General features: G+C 40.4%; 1 protein-coding gene across 2 annotated transcripts in view; it reads right to left on the bottom strand.

Moving 5' to 3' along the window:
• SUDS3 (SDS3 homolog, SIN3A corepressor complex component) overlaps window positions 1–22814 on the bottom strand; it is a 1220864-nt gene that overhangs the window by 1171307 nt on the left and 26743 nt on the right. For both annotated transcript variants that reach the window (XM_044068332.1, XM_044068334.1), the window contains exon 2: window positions 15318–15387. In XM_044068332.1, coding sequence (XP_043924267.1) covers window positions 15318–15387 — 70 coding nt within the window. The remainder of the gene's footprint in view (window positions 1–15317; window positions 15388–22814) is intronic.

Here is a 22814-nt window from a genome sequence, read left to right as displayed (position 1 = left end):
ATTTCCAGAATGTCTATTTTGGCACTAGAAGGACCCCCGAGTACCACTCCACCCCTCTCTGGTGAGACGTTCTGGAACAATCCTTAGAAGGTTTAAGACCTCTGTTTTTTCCTCTATTCATTTTTGCAGCAATGTCTGCTAACCATCAAGCTTCTCCTCTGCCATTACCCTGTCCAAGGGGGCTCCCATCTGCCATGCAACCAAGATGATGCATTATTCCATCACTGGCATCCCAGCAATAAGAGCTTTTCCCATTTCTGTGACCTAATCTTAGCCCTGGTGATGACAGGAGCACCTGCACCACCACAACGGCCACCTATGCACTCTTGGCTGCAAATGCATGCATGCTTTCCCACTTGTATCAAAATGGGGGTACAGTCTGGGGCAGCCAGGCCCACAGCTTACCTACACTGCCTCCTCACATCATGCCAGACCTACTCTCTTCAGCCAAGGCCCTACCAGGTGGGGAACCACTCACCATCCAAGAATAAGAATATCCTATCTTTCTTGACTGTGCCATCAAGTGCCCAAGACACAATTCAAAATCTGGTCACTTGGAAAATAGTCAGGGCTTTATACATCTACATTACTAGCACAAGTTAAGATCTCTGTATTTGCTGTTTTCATCTGATGGGCTGAGATGTCTATCAGTGTAGGGGCAGGGAAGTTTCGGAGGACAGAGAAGTAATCTTGTAACCCTGGATATAACTACTCTCACCCAGCTGTACTTGGTTAAAAATTTCCAAGCTGACAGATGGAGGAACAGAAACACTCTCCCAACTGCCTCTGTAGGGCAGCAAACAGGCACTGCTTCAGGGCTGCTACTGATCATCCATAAACAGATCTCAGCTGCCCAATGACTTCCAAAAACTTCTGCCTCATGCTTCTAACCAATATGGAGGTTATGCCATTTGTCAGAGTTCTTCCCAAACTGCTGTTTCTGTCGGTAACACCCACAAATGAGCCACATTTGTTAAGGGCTCTTTTCCATCTCAACAAACAAGCAACAAGAACATGGAATTTTAAAACAACAAAACAGTCTTGCCCTTGGTTTTCATGTGTGCCTTGACTTGAAACCCAAATAATAAATGTGCACAGAAAAGGACATTCTTAAAAGTCACTATGACATCTTAGACAAAATCCATTTAACAGAGCCATGCATGCCAGTGAAATTCTAGCAAAACCATTGGCAGCATTACAACAGACTAGTACCATAACGTTTGCCATCATAGACACCATTGTCAACTGGGACAGTAACTTGCCTTAGATTGGTCCGCCTGGCTGGCTTATCTGGTGCATCAGAAATGTGCCACCATGTTGGCCAGTTAAGTGAATGTCCTCAGAGTAAATGTAAAGGATACATTTACAAGTTTCTCTGGCCATTCCACTGCCCTGCACTCTTTATATAGTGGGTGGATCACTGACCTCTTAGACGTAGGTATCCTTGTAATGGCAGCTGCCAATGGCAACATACCTTGTTTAAGAGGCTCTGACTAGAGACTTTTTTGGGGGGACAGAAAGACATGGACTGCTATCAATAAAATCTAGGTTTTCCCAAGAGACATTGGTGGTAACCTTTAAAATGTCTGCCAATGGTAGTTCAATGCAAGAAAATACAAGAGTAGACCTGCAAAAGCATTCTGCAGCTTCTGTAGTAGGAAAAATGTGAGTCAGTGAATCAGCCCTCTCTCTCTATCTAGCACATCCTCTTCAGGACTTGCTCATACTTGAGATCATCAGGAGGGGATACAGGAGGAATCAGGATCCTCATTACACAAGTCAACAGTGGGAGATTCAGAGGGAATATCTACAGACTTCCTCTTGCATGTAACCTTCTTATGATCTTTGGAGGTAAACAGTCTGAAAAGGAGGAAAACTTTCTCTTAGGGGCTGAAGTGGCTTGAGGAAGCTGCATAATGGCTTCAGTCAGTCTGTACTGGACGACAACTTAGGGTGTCTATGAGACTCAAAAGCAGGTATTCTGGTGCTGAAGGCAATGCTGGCATAAAAAAGTAGTACCTGGGGAGGTCTCAAAAGAAAATGGTTGCAAAGTCAAAACTAATTAGCACCAACAACTGCGTTAGCTTTGAATAAAACTGGGTGAAATTCTCCAGCATCAAAAAGTACAGCTCTGTAAGTTGCACTTCACTGTATCAGTAGATGTTCAAATTCTTCACTGCTGCAGTAGCCTATGGATTGTATCCTGCCATAGATACAGCAACTGGACAGTTTCAAAATGCTTTCATCCCCTCTACTTACAGGCCTAAAAATCCTTTTTGGAGGGAGCTATATAAAACAGCCAAACTTAGTAAAAATATTCAGGGCTTTCTTGCCCCTAATCAAAAGAAAAAGGGGGGGGTAACTGATTACAACTTGTATCCCATTAGAACTATATACAACAAGGGGGAATGGTAGCGCCTAAACCAACAGTGAAGAATTCTAACATTGCCCATTATGAGTAAGTGCAAATCACACAACTGCAGCAAGTTCATTATTTCCAATGTTGCAGTAGCCTACGGGTAGACTACCACAGCTCATCAAATCTGGGAAGAGGAAGGACAGAGGTCCAGGAGCTCCTGGAGAACAGCCTTATCAAAGCCAACTCTTGACCTGGAAAACAAATCCAGTCTGTAAGTGCTTTGTAAATGTACAGAGAGAGGCCCAATTTTTTGCCTTTCGAATACCATCACAGAAGCTAAAGCTCTAGTGCAATGTACCTCAACACTGCCTGGAATAGATTTTCTATACTGAGAGTAAGAAAATACAATAGCAAACTAAAAACACATGGAAACAGTCTTTTTAGACATAGGTTTTCATTTCTAGCCCCAGAATAGAAAATAAATATAATAAACAAACTGTATATATATATATATACATATATATATATATATATATATATATATATATATATATATTTATCTATTTTGTGAGCGATAGATATATGTATACACACATACAGTGTCCCTGCATTTTGTCAAAGATATGTTTGGCTGACAAACCCTAGGGAAGGAATGTAATGTTGAATGTCTGGATAGCCAAATGCACAAAATGGCTACAGTTTGTTTCACTGAGGCAGGTGAGAGGGTTTTGGAGAGGGTGACAGCATTTCTCCATTCACGCATGTCTCCACACAAAAGACGCTCTAGCTGAGAATCGAACCGGACAGCGTCTTACTGTGAGGAGACAACGCTACCGCAGCACCACCACCGCGGTAGGCGGCTATGGGTGCAGCAGCAGCCCCCCGTATTTGAGAATACAGTTCTGTGGTACTGGACAATGAAATATGTATTTAGCAGTCTCTCTAAAATCAATGCTAAATACATATTTCATTGACCAGTACCACAGAACTATATTCTCAAATCTGAGAACTACTACTGCACATAACCGCCTCCTAAACTGCCTGTAGTACTCCCTTTCAAAAATCACAAAATATATTCTATAAAGCTTCTCAAAAGCTGACTACAACCACCTAAGGGAAGGTATCTGTAGCTTCACACTACCATCCCCCTCAGAGGATGTAGACAACTAATGCTGAACAGTACACCAGTGCAGTATACAAGCACCTGTACAACAGCATAGACTCAGCCTTACCCAACAGAACTAAAATCTGCTCCTCAAGGAAACACAAACCTGTCTGGTGGACATCCTCTATCAACAGGCTTTACAACAATAGGAAGAAACTGCTGTCCAGGGGTAAAAAAGTAACAAATTCCAAACTGGAAAAACTCCCTCCTTAGCCTCAACAAGCAAATTAGATCACTAGTGAAAACCTCCAAACCCAATTATGAATCAAAACTAGCCTCAGAATCAAAGGGAAACCACAAAGCCTTCTTCAGTTACTTCAGAAACCTCCACGGCAAAGCCCAAGTTTGTTCCGAATTAGTACTTAACTGTATCACTTACACTGATCCTGCTGACTTAGCCAACCTGCTAGCAGATAGGTTCAGTGCAAACGTCATCCTCCCTGTCCCCCCAATGGTCCTTTCAACATCCCAAACACTTGTCCCACACATCATATCTCCATAGATCAAGTGTTAAAGACCCCATTCAAACCAAACAACACAGCTTCCATGGGATCAGACAGTACCCCAGGCTGTATTCTGCAACATACCCAGCAAGAACTAGCTTCACCATTGAGCACCCTATTCAACCACAGCTTAAGTACAAGCTTCATTCCAACAGATTGGAGAACTGCCACTGTCAACCCTTTGCACAAAGGTGATGCCACTACTGACCTGGAAACTTTCACCCAATTAGTTTGACAAGTTTGATCTGTAAAGTCATGGATCATATTATTATGGCTCTCATAAACAAAGACATAGGCAATCTCCAAGCACTTGACCTCACCCAGTTCGGATTCGTCAAGGGCAGATCCTGCTTGTTGAACCTGGATGACTGGTTTCAGACTGTCATCAAGGCCCTGGATGAAGGAAAGTCAGTACATACAGCTTATCTTCACTTGGCCAAGGCCTATGACACAATCCCCCACTCAGGCATCATCAAAAAGCTAACAATTTGGTATAAATCCCTATCTCATCAGGTGGGTGGCCAGCTGGTTCAGCGATAGGTCCCACAAGGTCAAACAAGGCGCCTCCACCTCCAATAGCAGACCTGTCACTAGTGGAGTTCCCCGGGGATCTGTCCTGGGACCACTCCTGTTCAGCATCTACTTCTCAGAGGTCCAGGCAAAGACAAAAGGCCTGTGGCTGACCAAGTCTGTAGACAGCTGTAATTTGGATGCTGTCCTTGACTCCCCAAATGATCTTAACATACTGCAAGAGGGTCTCATAGTAACAAATGACTGGTGCCAAAGTCATGTATCATATCATTTGGCAAAAACATGGTCCCCACTGATTACTACATCAACTGCAACCCTCTAAACACACAATCTGTGGTGAGAGACCTGGGTATTCAGGTTGACCATTGTGTAGCGGCAGTGGTCAGAAAAGCCTTTTACTTGGTTCATCTCATAAGTAAATGGATTGCATCCAGAAAAAAAAGAGGTTATTACCTCTCTATAGTCCTCCCTTATTAGACCAATAATTGAGTATAACACCCCGTTTTATATGTACCTCTCCAAAACATCTGCACCAACTAGAAAGGCTACAGAAATACCTCACAAAGAGAATCCATGGCCTCCAACACCTGTCCTATAAGGACAGGCTCAAATCACTATCACTCTACTCGGTATCATACAGATTGCTCAGAGGTGACATGCCTCTCACCTACAAGGCAATCTTGGACCCTGGCCTACTAGAGATACTCCATACCTGTAAGTCTAACTACTCCTAGCGCATCACCCACTCGAAAGACCTGACTCTAATATGCGATATCAACAAAACCTGCTGGAGAGACAGGTTTGTCTCCCAGAAGCTGCCCATCTCTGGAACAGACTTCTCATACACGTCAAGCAGAGTACCTCGCTGACACTCTTTGACCGCAACCTTGATGAGTGGATGGGAAACCACAAATCTGTACCCAGGGTTCCACCTGTGTCCCTGACTGACAGGGGCAACAGGTGCTGACTGAAGTTTCTTTTTGGGATAAATTCTTAGTTAGGCTTGTAAGGTCCCCAGGGCCATTAGCCTAGTAACCTCCTATGATCCTATGAAAAGGTAGGCAAAGTAATAGTACAGAGGCACAATAATAACTTGAAAAAAGTACAGAGCATAATACAGAGATTTCTGAATTAAACAGTTATATGCAGAAGAAAAACGTATATAATTTGAGGCATTATTTAAATCAAGCAATAGAAAAATATGAATTTTAGTCAGTGAGAAAGGCACAGGTATTCAGCATAAAATGTACTGCTTCTAGCAAGCCAGTTTTTACTAATATGCAATGCAATCTCAATTTTTCAGCAATTAAAGCTTGATCACCGCTCATACAAAATCTACAGGATATTAGCACAAACCTACTGACACTGTTACTAAGAAAACCAACAAAAAATTGACATTCTACAGAAACTGAAGACGTTTTTTCTTAAGCCGACATCCAGAACCAATGTTGCACAAGGCCCACTTATGCCCATTCTGCTCAATGGCTCTGTTCTTCTAAGATTTCCAAACATACCCTCTCCAAAATGGAAGGTATATACAATAAAACAGCAAGGTGTGTAGAAGGGACACTTCCACAACTCAAATGTTTACAGTGAAATAGAGTGCAGTTATTGCAAGGAGGTTACCTAAAGGTGATCTAGTAATCAAAGGATTAATTATTGACTTACAGAGCTAAGAAAAGCACTGATGTACAGAAAAACTGGGTAAGACACTTACACTGAAGGCACAGCATAAAATAATTTTTCCATGTCATACAGCTTATATCTGTGACAAAGTTGTTGCAGCTGCAACTATTTCCTTTGGAAAGGGACTATTTAATTGTAAATATCACTGTCTGCCATTCAAGGAGTCTACAAATACCAAGGTATTAGACTGGCATTTTCATGATGACTGCTGTTTGCAATAGTTGGTTACAGGTTTGTTTTCACCTCTTCAGGTAAAATAAATTAATCTTCCTCCCTAACATGAGTTAATGAAAGAACTAAGTATTAAGGCCTTTGAACAACAGAGCTAAGTATTATGTTAACTATTTGCATACTGTAAAAGATAAACTAATCGTGATAGAGATCATCACCATTTTATACAGCTTGCTTACTGCAGTACACATCACATACTATGCAGTCAGCTACAACATATATTTAACGAACTACAGTGAAATTCCCATAATGCAGTAACAGACCATTAGACTGCGTCATAATCAAGAGAAATTGTAGTGATTCAAGTGTCTCCCAATTGTAATTTTGAGACCTGTAACAGCAAGCCCAGAATCAGACAAAAAAAAAGTGATTCAAAAGTACAGTGAATACTGAAAACTCAGTGCTCTTATTTTAATTTTTAAATAGGGTCAACGTCCTGCAACCCTGACACACACACACACACACACACACACACACACACACACACACACACGTCCACCCACCCACACACACACACGCGCGCGCACGCACACACGTCCACCCACCCACACCACAACTAGTGTGCACTAACTTGGAGATGCACCCTGAAAAAAGGAGAAAACTCCAAGATGCAATGACATTGGACTTGGTACATACTTTTGCCACTTTCATACAGTCAATCTTGCTGTTTCAGGACTTGTAGCTTTTGAGTCTTAGACATTCAAATGGTCACCATTTCAAGTCATTTGTTGTGATGTAAATGTCAATTTTCTGATGAAATGACTACTGGATTAAACCACACTTTGCAAAATAGAAAAAGCTTTATTTGCTGAAAACTATCTCATTTAGAGTGTTTAGTTATGACACTTCTAGAATACTAACCTCAAATTAAACAGTATATTCTGACCGGCTACCCTGTCATTATCTGGCCCTTACTGCTCAAAAATTCCATTATGCAAATCTTGCTTAAGCCAGAATTTCAACTTCTACACATTCATGTATGTTCCTTCCTTAATAAACTCTTACACAGCACATTCCCCAGAGGAATCTCATGTCATCTACTATGTTTAATCTCACCTGGAATAAGAGAATTAATTCCATGCTCTCCTGTGTAGCATCCAAAGTCTTAAAAGCACTGTCAGATGCCACAGAATCGCAGGAAACCTTATCCAGTTTTAATTCACTACTGGATATTTATTTAAAAGTTGTTCCTCGTGTTTTTGTGGCATTATGTAACACATACTGCTACACTTGGTAGGTTATCTGGCAATGACAATGAATATATATTCAGCCTGAATACCTGCTTTTGTGCACATTTATCTGTCTTTATTATGCTTCTTTGATTTATTCTATATCTCATTTTCTCTTAAGCTGTGTTAACTACTGACCACATACGCCATAACCCTCTGTAAAACTGTTTATAAGCCATAACCTTCCTCTAGTTAAGAAAACAATAATATGAATGAATTTATCAGAGTTCCTGTGAGTGCAACTAAAGTACTGAAGCTGTATTACTGCATAAGTATATAGAATGTTTTCTTTGCAAATGAAAGTACAGTTGTGCAAGCAAACTTACCATAAAAGTAAATGTTTGAATGGTCATTGCTACAGTGCTGTCTCCACCCTCCCTCCTCTACTTTTTTTTTTTTTTTTTTTTATCCCAGGGTATTGACTTTTGTTATAGTCCTAGCATTGTTTCCATAAGTAACCACAAACAAACTAGCAAAAAAGAAACAACTTCGAACAGCTGCAAAAAAGCCACAAGCAGCAAACAAGTTCCAAAAAATAAGCACTTTCGTCTCACTTCAATGAGCGAAACTTCTTCAGACAAAGAACCCCTACCAAGATGCAACCATTTAAAAAACATTTCAATTCTGTCACAACTACATTAAATTAGAATCTAAAAGGTACAGTTTACCCACATAAAAGAATATACACAATGCTACGCTACTTGAGTATAAACAAACATAATCAAATATAAGAAATATATAAACGAGCAAGCAATAACTAAAATGTTGAATACGATCATGAATAACCTTTTAAAAATCATGTTTTCTCAAAAAATCATATTATCTTAAAAATTATTATACAAAAAGACTATGATAAAATTAGTAGCAAAAAAGTACTCAAATATTGTGAAACAAAATAGAGTGTTGCTAATGTAGACAGGCTAACAAAGCAGAAAAATCATGTTTATCAGGAAAATTAAGACACACCAGGTTATCTTTGTAAGCTCCATAGTTTTAGAACACATGACAAGGAGCACGAATCTTTCAATCCTGGTGCGTTATAGGCATTCAATTTTATTTGCCATAATAATTCACGCAGTTCCAATTTCGGAGCAAGGAATCCCCCCCCCTAGGGTTCTGCTCTACCTGACCTATTATCCTGAAGGTGAAACTGTGCTGGGGACGTCCATGGACATGTTTGGCCAATGCATTCTCCAACCTAGATTTCCTAATACTATAATTTATTTTATTTTATTTATTTTACATTTGTTGACCGGACTAGTCTAGCTGGAGACATGTCCATTTTCAGTAGAGGCCCGGGGAGAAAAGCTCCAAGAAATCATACAGAGTTTATACAAAGTTAAAAAAGTAGTTATACAGATATTGAAAAACAGAATTATCACAAAAAATGTTTTTTTTTTATTTATTTTTTTATACAAATAGTACAAATCAGAATTTCCATGATCATTTTGTACGGTACATAGGTACAGTATATATATATACATATATGTTATATGCAATAATATAGTTTATTGATACATAAAAGGTAGTTACTATAGGATGGGGTGAGATAAGTGAATAGGAGAAGATTTAGTCAGGGTTAGTACAGGTGCATAGCCAGTGATTATTGAGATATAGTTTTAGATTCCTTTTAAAAAGTGAGAGAGAAGTCTGAGATGTGATTTCACAGGGGAGTTTATTCCATAGTTTTCCAACAGAGTTAGAGAACAAGGAGTCACCTGCTGAGTTGTTGGGTTTAGTAGTATTGATCAGCAGTTTGTTTGAGAAGCATACATTTTTGAGATTATTATAAGGTGTAATGAGGCTAGAGAGTATTGGAGTATTGCTAGGTTGATACAGGGTCTTGTGGGCTATTGTCAGCTGGTGAAATTGAAGCTGGTTAAGAAATTCAAGCCAATTTAATTGTTTAAGATTTAGACAGTGATGGGTTCTGAAAAGAGAGCCTGTAGCAAATCTAGCATTATTATAGGAAGTTGTTAGTTTATTGAGGCTGTTTTTAGAGAGATTGGTATATATGGGAGAGGCGTAAAGCAGAGTGGATATTAGGTTAGTTCTGGCTATAGCGGTCCTAGATCCTGGTGTAAGATGGGGTTTAATTCTGTAAAGGGATCACAGTTTTTTGTTAACTGATTTTATTGTAGCATTTATGTGAGTATCAAAGTTTAGATTGTTGTCTATTGTTATTCCTAACAATTTAGTCAGGAGAGATAAGAGTACCATTGTTAGAAGTGAGATTGAAATGTAAAGAGGTGGACTTTCGGGTTGGTGTGAAGAGTAGCAGTTTAGTTTTTTGGGGGATTTAGACAGAGGCAGCGGTGAGAGAACCATTGTTCTACAGTGTTGAACGCTTTTTGGGTAAGAGTCTGAAGTTCAGTTTGAGAAGTGGCTGAGCAGATTATGGTAGAGTCATCTGCGTATTGAATGCAGGTGGAGTATGGAATAGCTGTTTGCAGGTCATTAATGAAGATGGAAAATAAGAATGGGCCTAATATGGAGCCCTGTGGGACACCGAGAGAGATAGGAAGGTGATTAGATAGTTTATTTTGCCAGAGTACAGCCTGCTGACGGTTATCAAGGTAAGATGTAAACCAGTTCAAAGATAGAGGATCAAGTGAAAGAGAATTTAGTGCATAAAGGAGTAGTTGGTGGTTAACCATGTCAAAAGCTTTGGATAAGTCGATGAAGACTGCGGATGAAAGACAATTTTTGTTGCGGTTATTCTTGATGCAGTTTGTGAATGATAGCAGGGCAGTGGTGGTACTATGGAAAGGTCTGAAGCCATGTTGACAGCAAGTGGATTGTTCTGGAGAAGGTGGTTGAGTAGTTGTTTATGGATGCATTTTTCCATAATTTTTGTAACAGGGGATAGTAAAGCTATGGGATGAAAGTTGGAAAAAAGTCGTTGGAGTTCCCCCCTTTATGTTTTGGGATGATATGCAAAATTTTCCAGATTGATGGGACAGTTCCTTCGCTTATTGATCTATTTATCAGAATAGAAATAGGGTGGAAATAGAGCATATAATTATGCTCGTAGACTCTGTCCCTGAATCTACAGTTGGTCTTGCTGATGTAGAAACAAGGACAAAGCTTACAATTGGCCAAATAGACCACCCCTTTAGATGCACAATTAAATCTCTTATTTATAAAATATTTTTGTTCCTAACAGATACAGTATTGCCAACCTCCACGTGTCTACGAGTGCAACTCTCACATTTGTACATGCTGGGAGCTCTCTTAGCCCCTTCCAACAGGCTTTTAAGATCAAGTCTCCTTCTATAAATAATCCTATGTTTTGACTCAACAATAGAACCTAAATCATCATCTGAAACAAGTAAATTCCAATTTTTATACAAGATTTGTCATATAAAAGGGGCATCAAAACTGAATGATGTGATAAGTCACCTTAAATAAATTTGACCCATCAAGTTGATCCTGCTGCCTAATAGGGGATGTAATGCCATTAAGCCCTGGTCGGTTTGCAAGAATTGGGTTGAATACACCATTAATTCTCTTGTGTTGCACCTCACATATCAATTCCTCCAATAACTGAAGGAGGTACCCTTGCTTCAAAAACATAGCAGGGTCTTTAGGATCCCTCACACTGTTAGTATGAAAGCTCTGAAGGGCACCCAAACCCGACTTTGTTCGCTCTGCTCAAGCTAACTTACAGTTTGGGCATATGGAAAGTACCCTTAAAGCTCTGGAAGCTGTCCAGCTGTTGTAGCCTGCGCAGGATATAACCCATGTATCTTGGGGTACTGCAGCAGTGACCATTCAAACATATGACCAGGCAGCCTCTGGAGAATGGTCCTAACAAAGCCTGTCCTTGACCTGGAGAAGGAATCTAGATTATGCTGCTTTGTAAAATTGTGCAAAGAGGACCAAGTTGTTGCTTCTGTAATACTAGCATAAAACCCCTTCCAAAAAGCCATGGATGAGGCCAAGGCCTTGGGTAAAGTGAGCCCTGACCCTTCCTGGCATGGGATTGTCCTTTCTCCCTTATTTTCGGCTCTGGAAAGAAGACAGGGAGCTGGACAGCTTAGCTTTCAATAAACTTGGATGCTACTTTAGGCATAAATGAAGGATAAGTTCTTAAGGAAATCCTTGTTTTTGTGGAACGTGAGAGAAGGTTGATCCACCATGAGAGCTTACAACTCAGATACACTTCTTGCTTAGGTCAGCTCAATTAACAGACTTTTCTATGTTAAGACCCTCAAGTCAGCATGATTAACTGGTTCAAATGAAGCAAGATTTAATTTCTCTAACACAAAATTAAGATCATATGGAGAAGCCACCTGTTTCCTAGTAAGCTTCTTATGCAAAAACTCTTTCAAAAACATTTTTACATGAGGCGGCATTGAAAGAGGGGGATCCATGGAAAATCAGGTTGAATTAGCAGACAAATGAACCTGGACTGAGGAATAACTTATTAACTCATACAAATACTACAACCAGAGAAACTACAGCCCTGAATGGGTTCTTGTTCTTTTGTTGGCACAAACTAGAAAAAACCTTTTCACTTGCTTATCTATCTGCTTCCTTTGGGGCAGCAGGTTGGCTATCAGGGAAATTGTAGGCAGTGATATAAACAAAAAGTAGACAGAACAAGAGGAATAACAGAAGGTTCTAGAAATTCCAGTTGTAACACATCAAATTACTTCCAGAGGGACTGAGAAACATTGTTTCCCTACTGAAACAACCATTTCATTCTAAAAATAGTTTCAGAGAAACAGAATCCTTCAAAAGCACTGACCAAAACCACACTTGCCTAAGAATATGAATCAGAATTCTGTGCAGACAACACAATCTGTGCTTTCAGAATCATTTTAAGGTTCAGACAACTGAATTGCTTTAGACAATGAAAAATCCCTTTTTCTTTTACCAGAAACAGACATACAGGAAAGGTCAAGAGACTGCACTACATCCTATACTAAGCCCAGTATAAATTACTCTGGTCCAAGGCAGGAAAAGGCACAGGTTTCTTCTTTTTTTTTTTTTTTTTTTTTTAAATCTTTTTGACAGGACCATCTGAGGAAATGGGCCCGTTTCTGCTAGCAGAAACTTCCATAAGGATGGCCGCAGCTTTCTGGCTAAATGGAGTGGCATTCACTGCCCTTTCTCCTAGAACCGACAAGTGTCTCTTCCTTGCCCACAAGGGACACTCCAACAGACACAGAAGATGTGTCAAACTCCCAATCCATAGCGACTGTTGGCATTGCACAAACAGGACCCAAGGAAAAAGATAAGTGGTCCAAGGAACCAGCTTTGGCCACAGCTGGAGCCCCCATCTGCGAATGAGGCATTTTATCAGTTTGTTATGGTGGTAAAGGCTGTTTAATCTTTCTTCTTCTGTCTGAAGAAAGGAAGAACCAAGGAACTGGTAGGGTTTTTCATGGTTACACCAGAAAAGGGGTCAAATTTCCGGGGAAGCGTGGCAGTAATAGTCAGTAAAACAGGCAAGTTGTAAAAAAGTAACCTTTTCCACATTAAAACACAGTAAAAAGCAGACATTTTCCCAGCCCCAAAATGAATATAACACAACTTTTACCACAGAAAAAATAGTTTAAAGTTAATTTTAATTTTCTTTTACCACAAAAGTAAGAAAGTAACACTCCAGTTCAAAAGTCATGCGACAGTCATTAAAAGCACTTTGCCCCAAGTTACAAAAGTTTTACAGAAAAGGTATGTTTTCTGTCATAAGAAAGCAGGAAGGTTTTTACCTCCAAAAAGAACTCAACTGCCCGGAAATGGAACAGAGTCAGTTTGACTTAATAGTTTAGGTGTGTGTGTAAGGTGCTCCAAAAGCTTTAGAAGCTGGATGGCCATTGTACAGAATACAGAAGTCCTACTTGGAAAAGCTGTCAAGGGATGAGAGAAATAAATACTCCAAGGGTTAGAGGGTACACCAACACCGCAGGACTAGCAAGCTTATTGCCAAAGTTTCACCAGAGAAAGCAGGGCTGATTGGGTTGTAGGGCTCTTGCATAGCTCGGGAATGCAATTCCATTCCCCTGAAACAAAAGAACCCAATGGGCACAGGGAGCCACTGTGCAAAGTTCTGCAGAAAGAAAAAAAAATACTTTATGGTAAAGAAATTACTAATCAAAGTAAAGCAAGGCAGCCAGTTCTACGATCCACTAAATTAAAGCACTAAGTGTGACTCAACTCAGGCTCAGTGAGTGATCTGGGCACTAGAGAAACCAGCTACGGATGGCAAGAGTGAGTGGCTAGTGCCAGCTCACCCATCCTAGTCCAATCCAATACTGACAGCTAGTACAGACAAAGTGTACAGGTAAGCAACACAAGACTAGGATGTGCTTGCTGGCCAAGTAATGTACTCTGCAGCTTAGGCTGTGCCCTTGTGCAACAATAACAGCAACAAATCAAAGATACCACAGGGCGCTGAAAATTATGATACAAATGACCCCAATGGCGGAGTAGACAATGGCCTCCCTTAAAGGTTCTAATGCAATGAATCAGCATAGAAAAAATGCTGAAGCTGATATCAGTAGGCTTAGAAGAAAAATCATACAGAAAGGGAAAACAAAGTAATACCTCTGTGGCACAAATGGATTCAGCTCTGACTATGACCTAAGTGACTCTGACTCAAGTAAAAGGCCTCAATACTAGAGTAGTCATCTGGGGAGAATGAACAGCATAATGCTGACTTGTCAAGGAATGGTGGGTTCCATGCCTGGGTACAGCCTCCTATGGAGACAGAAGACTACTCCAGGCAGACAAAATGAAAAGATAAAGCAGCTCATCCAAAGTGTAAGCTGCAAGCACAGTAGCTTACACTCCCTCACTCACTGCACTGAAGTCAGTGCATGTCCTGCATGGTACAGGGGGGGGGGGTGCTTAAGGGTAGACCAAAGTGAAAGAGCTTCCATACTTTTAAGACAATTAGCCCCCACATTTACAGGGTGGCACCAAACATACATCAGGAGACAACGAAATGCATGGTAATGTACTGAATATGTATGCCACTGAGATAAAAAAAAAAATACATTGCAACAGAAAATCCAGTGGGTGGTGTCAAAGTTTTCTTAGCAAACTGCATAAAGGAGAAGTCAGTTCTCATAAAACTGATACTTAGAATAACATGATTATCATGTAGAGTGAAAATCAAATCACACACACCCGTTAGTCCAGATAGTAAAGCATAACACACGTGCAGGACCTATTGTTATGCCACAATTCTATTCTCTGGGATCCCAGGAAATACAAGGCAATCAAGTTCATTTATATATTGACAATGCTGCCGACCCTTGTGCTATATCCCTCTTCTCAAAAAGGGCAAAGCTATTCAGTCCTGGGATAAATATATGGGTACCCATCCAACCATATAAGTTGAAATCTGAAGGCTACTAGGATGTCAGTGTGTTTAACTTCCACAGATGTTTGTTCCAGAGGTGGGGTACATGTTAAACAATAAATCGCTTTGTGGTATTTTACTTATGTGTCCACTATTTCAGGTTCTCAATCACGAAACATGTCTTCTGTGTTACAAAAATGTTCCAGATTGCAGGATGATTTAAAAATACTAGTACACACAGTTGCTCGCTTTGGCCTAAAATCAATTTAGGCAGATACAAAAGGTGAACATTACTTACTGCTCTTTCATTTCAACATAATCTTCATCATTGTGCTTTGCTATATCAGTCTCACTTGCATCTTCAGTATCTAAGGAAAAACATGAATTCTTGTCAGGTATGAATACAACAATATACATTTTTTCATTGTTACAACGTACCTAGTCAGATCAACAAAGCTTAAACGGAATCAGCACATAGAAGGCAAGAGGCAGATGGATGTCTCCAAACAAGCAACTGTCCACATCAGTCCAAAAACTAAACTCAGCCCCCATGAGAAACAACTATGAAGTTCCACAGAGATATGCATTTTGCAATCTACCCAGATTCCTGCCACAGTTCATTTTTGTACACAAGGTTTTACTCAGCACATGAATCACAGTTAACACCACTGAAAAGCCAGAACAAAAAGCAATGCACATTTCTGCCATCTAAGTGCATTTGCTCTACAGATTATACTAACAAAATAGACTACTCATCAGTCTGTGTACCTAAAATAGTTTTTGAAACCTGCGGCAGATCATTCAGTACAGTAAACTGATTCTGTGCATTTAATAGTATACAACCATCACTCAAAACATCCACACTGTAAATGCACTTAACTAGTCTATCAAAATCCTCTTCGCTTTTATTTATCATGTTAAATGTTTAACGTTCCTATTGATGACAAATGAAAAAGTATGGAATTTTAACCAAGTCGACAAAAAAATAAAAATTTTGAAGATAAAATAGAAAATGATGGCATAATCAAATAATTAGATTTGCTAAACACGTTTAACTTTAAGATATATTTAATGTAGCAACACTAGTTAGCATAAAAAGGTTTACGAGGCACTTCTGTGCATATTTTTATTTACTTCCATCTGTTTACCAGGATAATCTAACTAGGTTGTTTGAAAAAACCCAGGCAGAAAAACTCCATTGTTTTATATATACATAAATATACATTCATAATTAAGTTAATATTATGACATACATTTGCTTATGGCTTTAAAATACAGTTTTGAGTAATAAAGAGACAAAAAATACACACTAAGATGAAAGCAGTTTCACATGAAGTGAACTAGCTAACAAGAATAATATATTAATTGTATTTGCATATATAGCAGTTGTAGGAAGAGAAAAGAGGTCAGATGGTAGTTAACAGAAAAAAAAAAAAAAAAAAGAGTAGAATTTGAAGTGGCGAAGGGTTATGTACAAAGGATAAGATCCTCAGTTAGATAGCACAGTAATATAGATAGGTCGGTGGAAAATAAGAGAGAGATATTAAGAGAGTAAGAGGAGGAAATGAAGAGCAGTTGGGTATGATACAGATTTCATTACAGGGTTAATGACGGATGGATATCTAAACTGGAAGTACTTGGAAAATATAGCTGGAATATGTTGTGACTAGTAGCTTTACAACAGATGGGGCTTTACTTCAAAGAGATGAGCAACAGCATATCTATATGGGTTTTTAAATTTAGATTAGATGGCAGCCCATCTTTCTCAGACTCTTCTTGTAGATCTTGGTCTTGCCTTTCATGCCATGAAAGATCTGATCCTTGAACTTCTATTCCTTCTCAGAACAAAAAGTTATTCAAATATCCACTTACTGTATCTAAACCTGCATCAACAGATACACAAGAGACATAAGCATGATAAATGTATCTGTTAATGAAGATTTAGGTCCCTGGTTCTAGTAGCGGTGAAGCCATTTGACTTGCAGAGATACAGGAAGTCCAAGACAAATGTGTTTCTAATAGAGTAATATGTGAGAAAGAGATTGCCCTTCAAAAGTCAATAAGACACTAAATAAAGGGAGAGCGGCTCCAGCCTGTCTTGATACCTCAGGAACCTTAGGCCTGTGGTCATTCTGGTTATGAAAAGTTGGGGTCTTTCTAATTATTTGATCCACTTAGTGACATGCATCCCAATGGGAGCACTGTACTCGATACCCAACATGAAACACTGAGCATAAAGCAGAGATTACCTCTTTAGACCTTTATGACATTACTTTGGCTGTGATAAATAAAAAGATTTCCTGACAACCACTGTCACATGATGGTCAAGAGAGAGGAAATTATCAACTTAAGTTCCTAGGTCCCTGACTACATTTTTGTTTGCAGTAGAGTACTGTCTATACAGTATGATGAAGGGAAGGGTTGTCTACCAAGAGTGAAGATAGTAAGCTTTTTCACATTTAGTTTGCATCCATTTTTAGTACACCAAATGTTTACTAGGGAGACTTCATTCTGGAGGGTTTCTGTGTCAAAGAGGAACTTAACAACCACCTTCAGTTTGCAGTTATCTGCAGACTCTGTTAGCCAGAGGTCTTGACCCTCTGCTTGAAGATTTGAGAACTAAAGGCCAAAAAGGAGAGGCCACAGCAACAGGCTCTTAGTATCAAAGTGACCATGTTTGTCCCTATCTAAAGAGGCATGTGCAACTTGCACTCAGGGGGTTCAGTCTTTCATCCAGTTTGCTATCCATCAAAACATTTACTTTCTGTATAATGCCAGCTCGGAGACTGGTGTTAAGGCCCTTGGCCAGGTAAAGATATACAATGTGTACTCCATGGCCACTGTCTACAGCCTCCATAACCCTTCTGAAGTAGTTTACCAGATTCAATAAGCATGCTCTATCCTTCACAAAACCAGGCTGTTGGCGATCAGGTCTAATAGATTAGTCAATAGCCCTGAGGTGCCATAATCCTTCTCCCTACCTTATACTCCTGTTTTTCTTCTTTCCTCTAACAGCATACCTACAATTTACCGCTCTTCCTACCTGCCTCTAACCCCCCCCCCCAAGACCAGCGGACTATTGCCTGTAGAGCTGATAGCTCAGCGGGACCTACCCTATGGCAAGATACAGAGACACTACAAAGAAAACAAAGTGTATGTCTTTTCTACTAAACAGAAGCACTGAAATGCACTGCACGCATTCGATATGGCTAACGCTAGCTTTTTCACCCACTCCCCTAATCTCCCTCCTGCCCCTCACCAGTAATTTGGAAATTAAGAAAAATTAATGCTGAAACCATAGAATTAAAGCCTAAACCCTACCTAATATATAGCTGATTTACTCCAGAATAAGCATACTAACGTGATGCAGCTTATTCACTTACTTTATTATCCTTTGACTAGGGATTAGGCCCTGCTTCGTTCACCCATGCAAAGCACAGGCTCACTACACACCCCACCCTGCCCCCAAATCTCACCCACCCCCACTACATCTACATTTATCCTAAACTTAGCCACTCCCACTGATTTCAAACCAATCAGGACAATTGTCCGACTCCACTCCCGCTGCACAGTACCCTCCACTACTCCACCAAACATCCAACACAACACAACCATGTCACTACCCAAGATATCTTCTCTCCTTACTTGCATTCTTCTTACTCACTTAACAGCTTATCACAGCTCCTCACTTCACTCTCCCAACCAATTTCACTTTACCCATACATATTTCTCCTTCCAACAGCCTCTCTACAAATACACTTCCCCAACCACCAAAAACTACATCCCAGTACTATTACTCCAATACCAAATTACCATCAACATTTAAGCACAAAATATACCTACAATACGACAAGCTCCTAACTGCCCACACTAAATTGATACTGGCTTCCCCTCTCCCAACTAACCCGCAGAGGCGATATCCACCCTAATCCTGGCCCCACCTCCAACCTCCTTCATAATACCCCCCTCTAATCACAGCCAACACAAAATCATCAGATCTCCTCATCCTGCGCAGAAACAGAATATGTAATAAAACCCAAGACCTGCATGCCACCATAAAAACCTACTCCCCTGACATCCTAATCCTAACAGAAACTTGGCTTAAACCCCACATCAAAAGTGAGGAACTTCTCCCCACCCTCCCCCCAGCTATAGCATACTTCGCAAAGATAGGCTATCAAAGAAAGGAGGTGGCATAGCACTCATGTATAACACCACCTCCACATTCAAACTATTACCATTTCAGCCCCCCCTGATTGGCAAGGAAGAAATCTTATATGCCAACCTCAATATAAACCCAAATAAAACTATAAACATCATTGGCTGCTATTTTCCCCAGGTCAGAATATTCCTATTCTAGAAAACCTCCTATATTGGGCCAATCTCTCTCTCCCCCAAGAAACCATCATCCTCTGTGACTTTAACACAAACTGGTTATCCTGTAACAGTAACCACCCAACCATTCACCTAAATCTGCATGTTTTTCCCCAACTAATACGATCTCCAACCCATATAAATAAAATCCCCAATAACAATACAATTCTTGACTGGATACTGGTCAACAAAGATCCCCACTCCTACACTACAGGCCATCTACCAGACAGCCTCAGTGACCATACCCCCATTTTTCTTCTAAAACAGCTTGTAAAAAATTCCAATCCAATCACCCATAGACAAATCTGTAATACAACAAATTTTAATCTCCACTCCTTCAACTCATCCCTCCAAAACTATAACTGGACACCACTAAAATACCTCAATCTTGATGAAGCTGTCTACTTTTTCAATTCCACCTTCCTCAGCATCTTAAACACCCACGCTCCCCAAAGATATACCAGAGTCGGAACTAAAAACTCCCCCTGGCTTCATAAAACCACCCGGGGACTAATAAAAATTCAGGACAAAGCATGGGAACACTGGCTCCAAACAAAAACCCTCTCAGCTAGGCAATCCTTCATCGAATTGCGTAACAAAGTAAAAAAGCAAATAAAAACTGCTAAAGCTCTCTACTATCAGTTAACCCTAAACTCCTCCCATCATAATCCTAAGCAATTCTAGTCCACAATAAACTCCATACTCCCACCCAGGTAAGCTAGGCTCCCCCCCAACCTACCATCTCCTCCTCCTCCAGGAGTACAGCTGACTCTTTCAAACACTTCACTGAAACCATCCTATCACTATCCAAACAACAACACTCCTCCTCTACCCCCCGCACACAACCCCAACCCCCTACCCCCTCCTTCCCCTTCTCTCCAGTACCCACCTCCTACATAAAAAAAACTTCTAAAACAGCTTAAACCCACTAAACTTGCATTTGACAACCTGCCTTCAGAATACCTAAAAACAGCAGCAGACATCCTAGCCTACCCAATTTCCATATTGATTAACCACTCCATATCAGAAAGCTATGTGCCTACTCTATGGAAAATTTCACACATCATTACCCTACACAAAGGTAGCTCCTCTACTAACCTTTCCAACTATCACCCCATTGCCATCCTCTCCCCACTCTCCAAGATTCAATGTATTCACTCTCAGGTATTAAATTTTCACCTTACTAATAATCTTCTCTCCAAAACCAAACATGGCTATATCACAGCACCACCACCACCTTACTTTCCTTCGCCGACATAATCCTACAACATAAAAACAACAGCCTATTCTCCTCTGCTATATTTCTGGACCTATCAAAGGCTTTTGACATGGTATCTCACAATATACTTCTCTCTGTACTCAATCTCATGTTTTCCCACACTGCTACCAACTGGTTCCACAGCTAACTCTCAGGCCGACAGCAATCTGTTGTTTGGCAAGAACAGCTATCCCCTCGTCTCCAAGTTTCTCTCGGGGTCCCCCAAGGCTCCATCCTTGGCCCCCTATTATTCTTTTCATCAATAACCTTCATACCTCTACCAAACATGCACCACTCATACAATATACAGATGACTCCACCCCCATCTGCTCTACCCCCACTCTACCAGAACTCCCAATAATCACACAGGACTCATTCTCATCTGTAGAAAGCTGGCTCTCCAATGCTCAACTTCTACCCAAGCCTAACAAAACCAAGCTTATCTTTCAGCCCTCTAAAGCTAAAGAGCCTACCACCCTCTTCCACCTTAGTGCCAAGAACAATACCATCATCTCCTCATCAAATACCACCAAACTTCTAGGTGTGGAGAATGACAAATCGACCTCCACAAATCTCTTGCCATAAAAAACTTGGGACACTATATAGAAACAAACATCTAACCAAGACAGCCAAGACTACTATTGCCAAATAACAGCTACTCTCCACTCTACTCTACGCCTCTCCCATACTCACCAACCCCAGACAGAATGACCTAAGCATACTAGAAGCCTGCTACAATAAAATTGCTAAATTTGCAACAGGTGCATCCTACCATAGCCATCACTGTAACTCACTTAGGGAACTTCATTGGCTTGAATTACCCTCAGCTCCTTCACCTGAATCAACTCTTACTTGCACACAACTAATAAACCAGCCCCACAAGACCCCATCACTCCAAAACCTTCCCCAACCTTACTCCTCTTCCAGATCCCCAAGATCCAACAGCAAAAATCTACTTCTCACCACCATACCCAAAAATTCAGCAGGAGAAGCCCTCTTCACATGTACCATTTCTAAACTATGGAACAACCTCCCTACCTTGATAAACAAATTACCTTCCTGAAGCCTATTCAAAACCACTCTCAAATCCCACTTAAAAATGCACTGTCTCTAGGGTTGCCAGCTGTCTGGTTTTTGACCGGACTGTCCGGTTACAAATTTCCTTCAAAACCAGACATGTGAAGTCCGGGTTTTGTGCCACTGCCATGGTCTCTAAAGCGTTTCTCCTGCACCATCTTTACTCTCTCTCTCTCCCCTCCTAATTGCCTGCGGTCCCGGTGTGTTTTTGGCTATAGAGCCTGGTGAGTCAGGTAGAGCACTATGGTCCAGGAGAAATGCTTCGGAGACCTCTATATCTCTGTATTTTGTGACCAAGATCGCTTTGTATGCAGAATCATATCATCGGTGCTGGATTGGAGCAGTAGGAGGCGTGCTATACTTCTATGTAACATTAAGGAATTCAGGAGCATTTCTTTACTCTAAACTTCTTGTTCTCGCCCGTTCCAAATTCAGTCCCCTGTCTTCCGTTTCCGGTTAGGGCTCACATTGCAGTACTGTAACTAAACACAGTAGGATGTTATGGTCGCTGGTCAGCTGGTGTAGTTTTGAACCTTCTTATGTACATTTGTTGCATTGTAAAAAAGACAGCAATGGCTGGATTACCATCAGGAGCCGGAGACCCTACATTGGTCGCCATCATAGTGAACCATTTGAAGAGCCAGGATTGTTTGACAAGTTTAGAAGAGATCACTGGCAGATGTGGCTACAAAGGTAACACTGACATGTATTGATTGGCATTAGTACTTTTACTTTCATTCACTTTTTGTCCAAATCCCGAAGATATATAAAGTAAGTGGTCTTCGCTATTACGCATTACATTTAGATTTTTTTAAGTAGCAACTTTCAAGTTTCCCTTTATGTAGTTGCTTGTACTGTGTTGATATTTGTGATTTTTAAGGACCAACGGTTTCAAATAATGATTTATGCTATACACACTGTGATTGGCGTGTTCACCAGGGAGTGGGAGTATTGTCTTGTGTGCTTACTTGGGAAAGTTAGCCTTCTTTCTTTTCAGCTGTTGAAATGTGGTGAAAAAAAGATAAACAAAAGCTAGTTCTCAAAGGCTGATGTTTGATGTTTAACCTTGATTGCATTTAGAGTGAC

Source organism: Protopterus annectens, chromosome 4.part0, assembly GCF_019279795.1.
Source record: "Protopterus annectens isolate FY-2018-M chromosome 4.part0, PAN1.0, whole genome shotgun sequence".
Classification (NCBI taxonomy): domain Eukaryota; kingdom Metazoa; phylum Chordata; order Ceratodontiformes; family Protopteridae; genus Protopterus; species Protopterus annectens.
The sequence above is the reverse complement of the archived record's forward strand: the minus strand, read 5'-3'. Positions and strand labels throughout refer to the sequence as shown.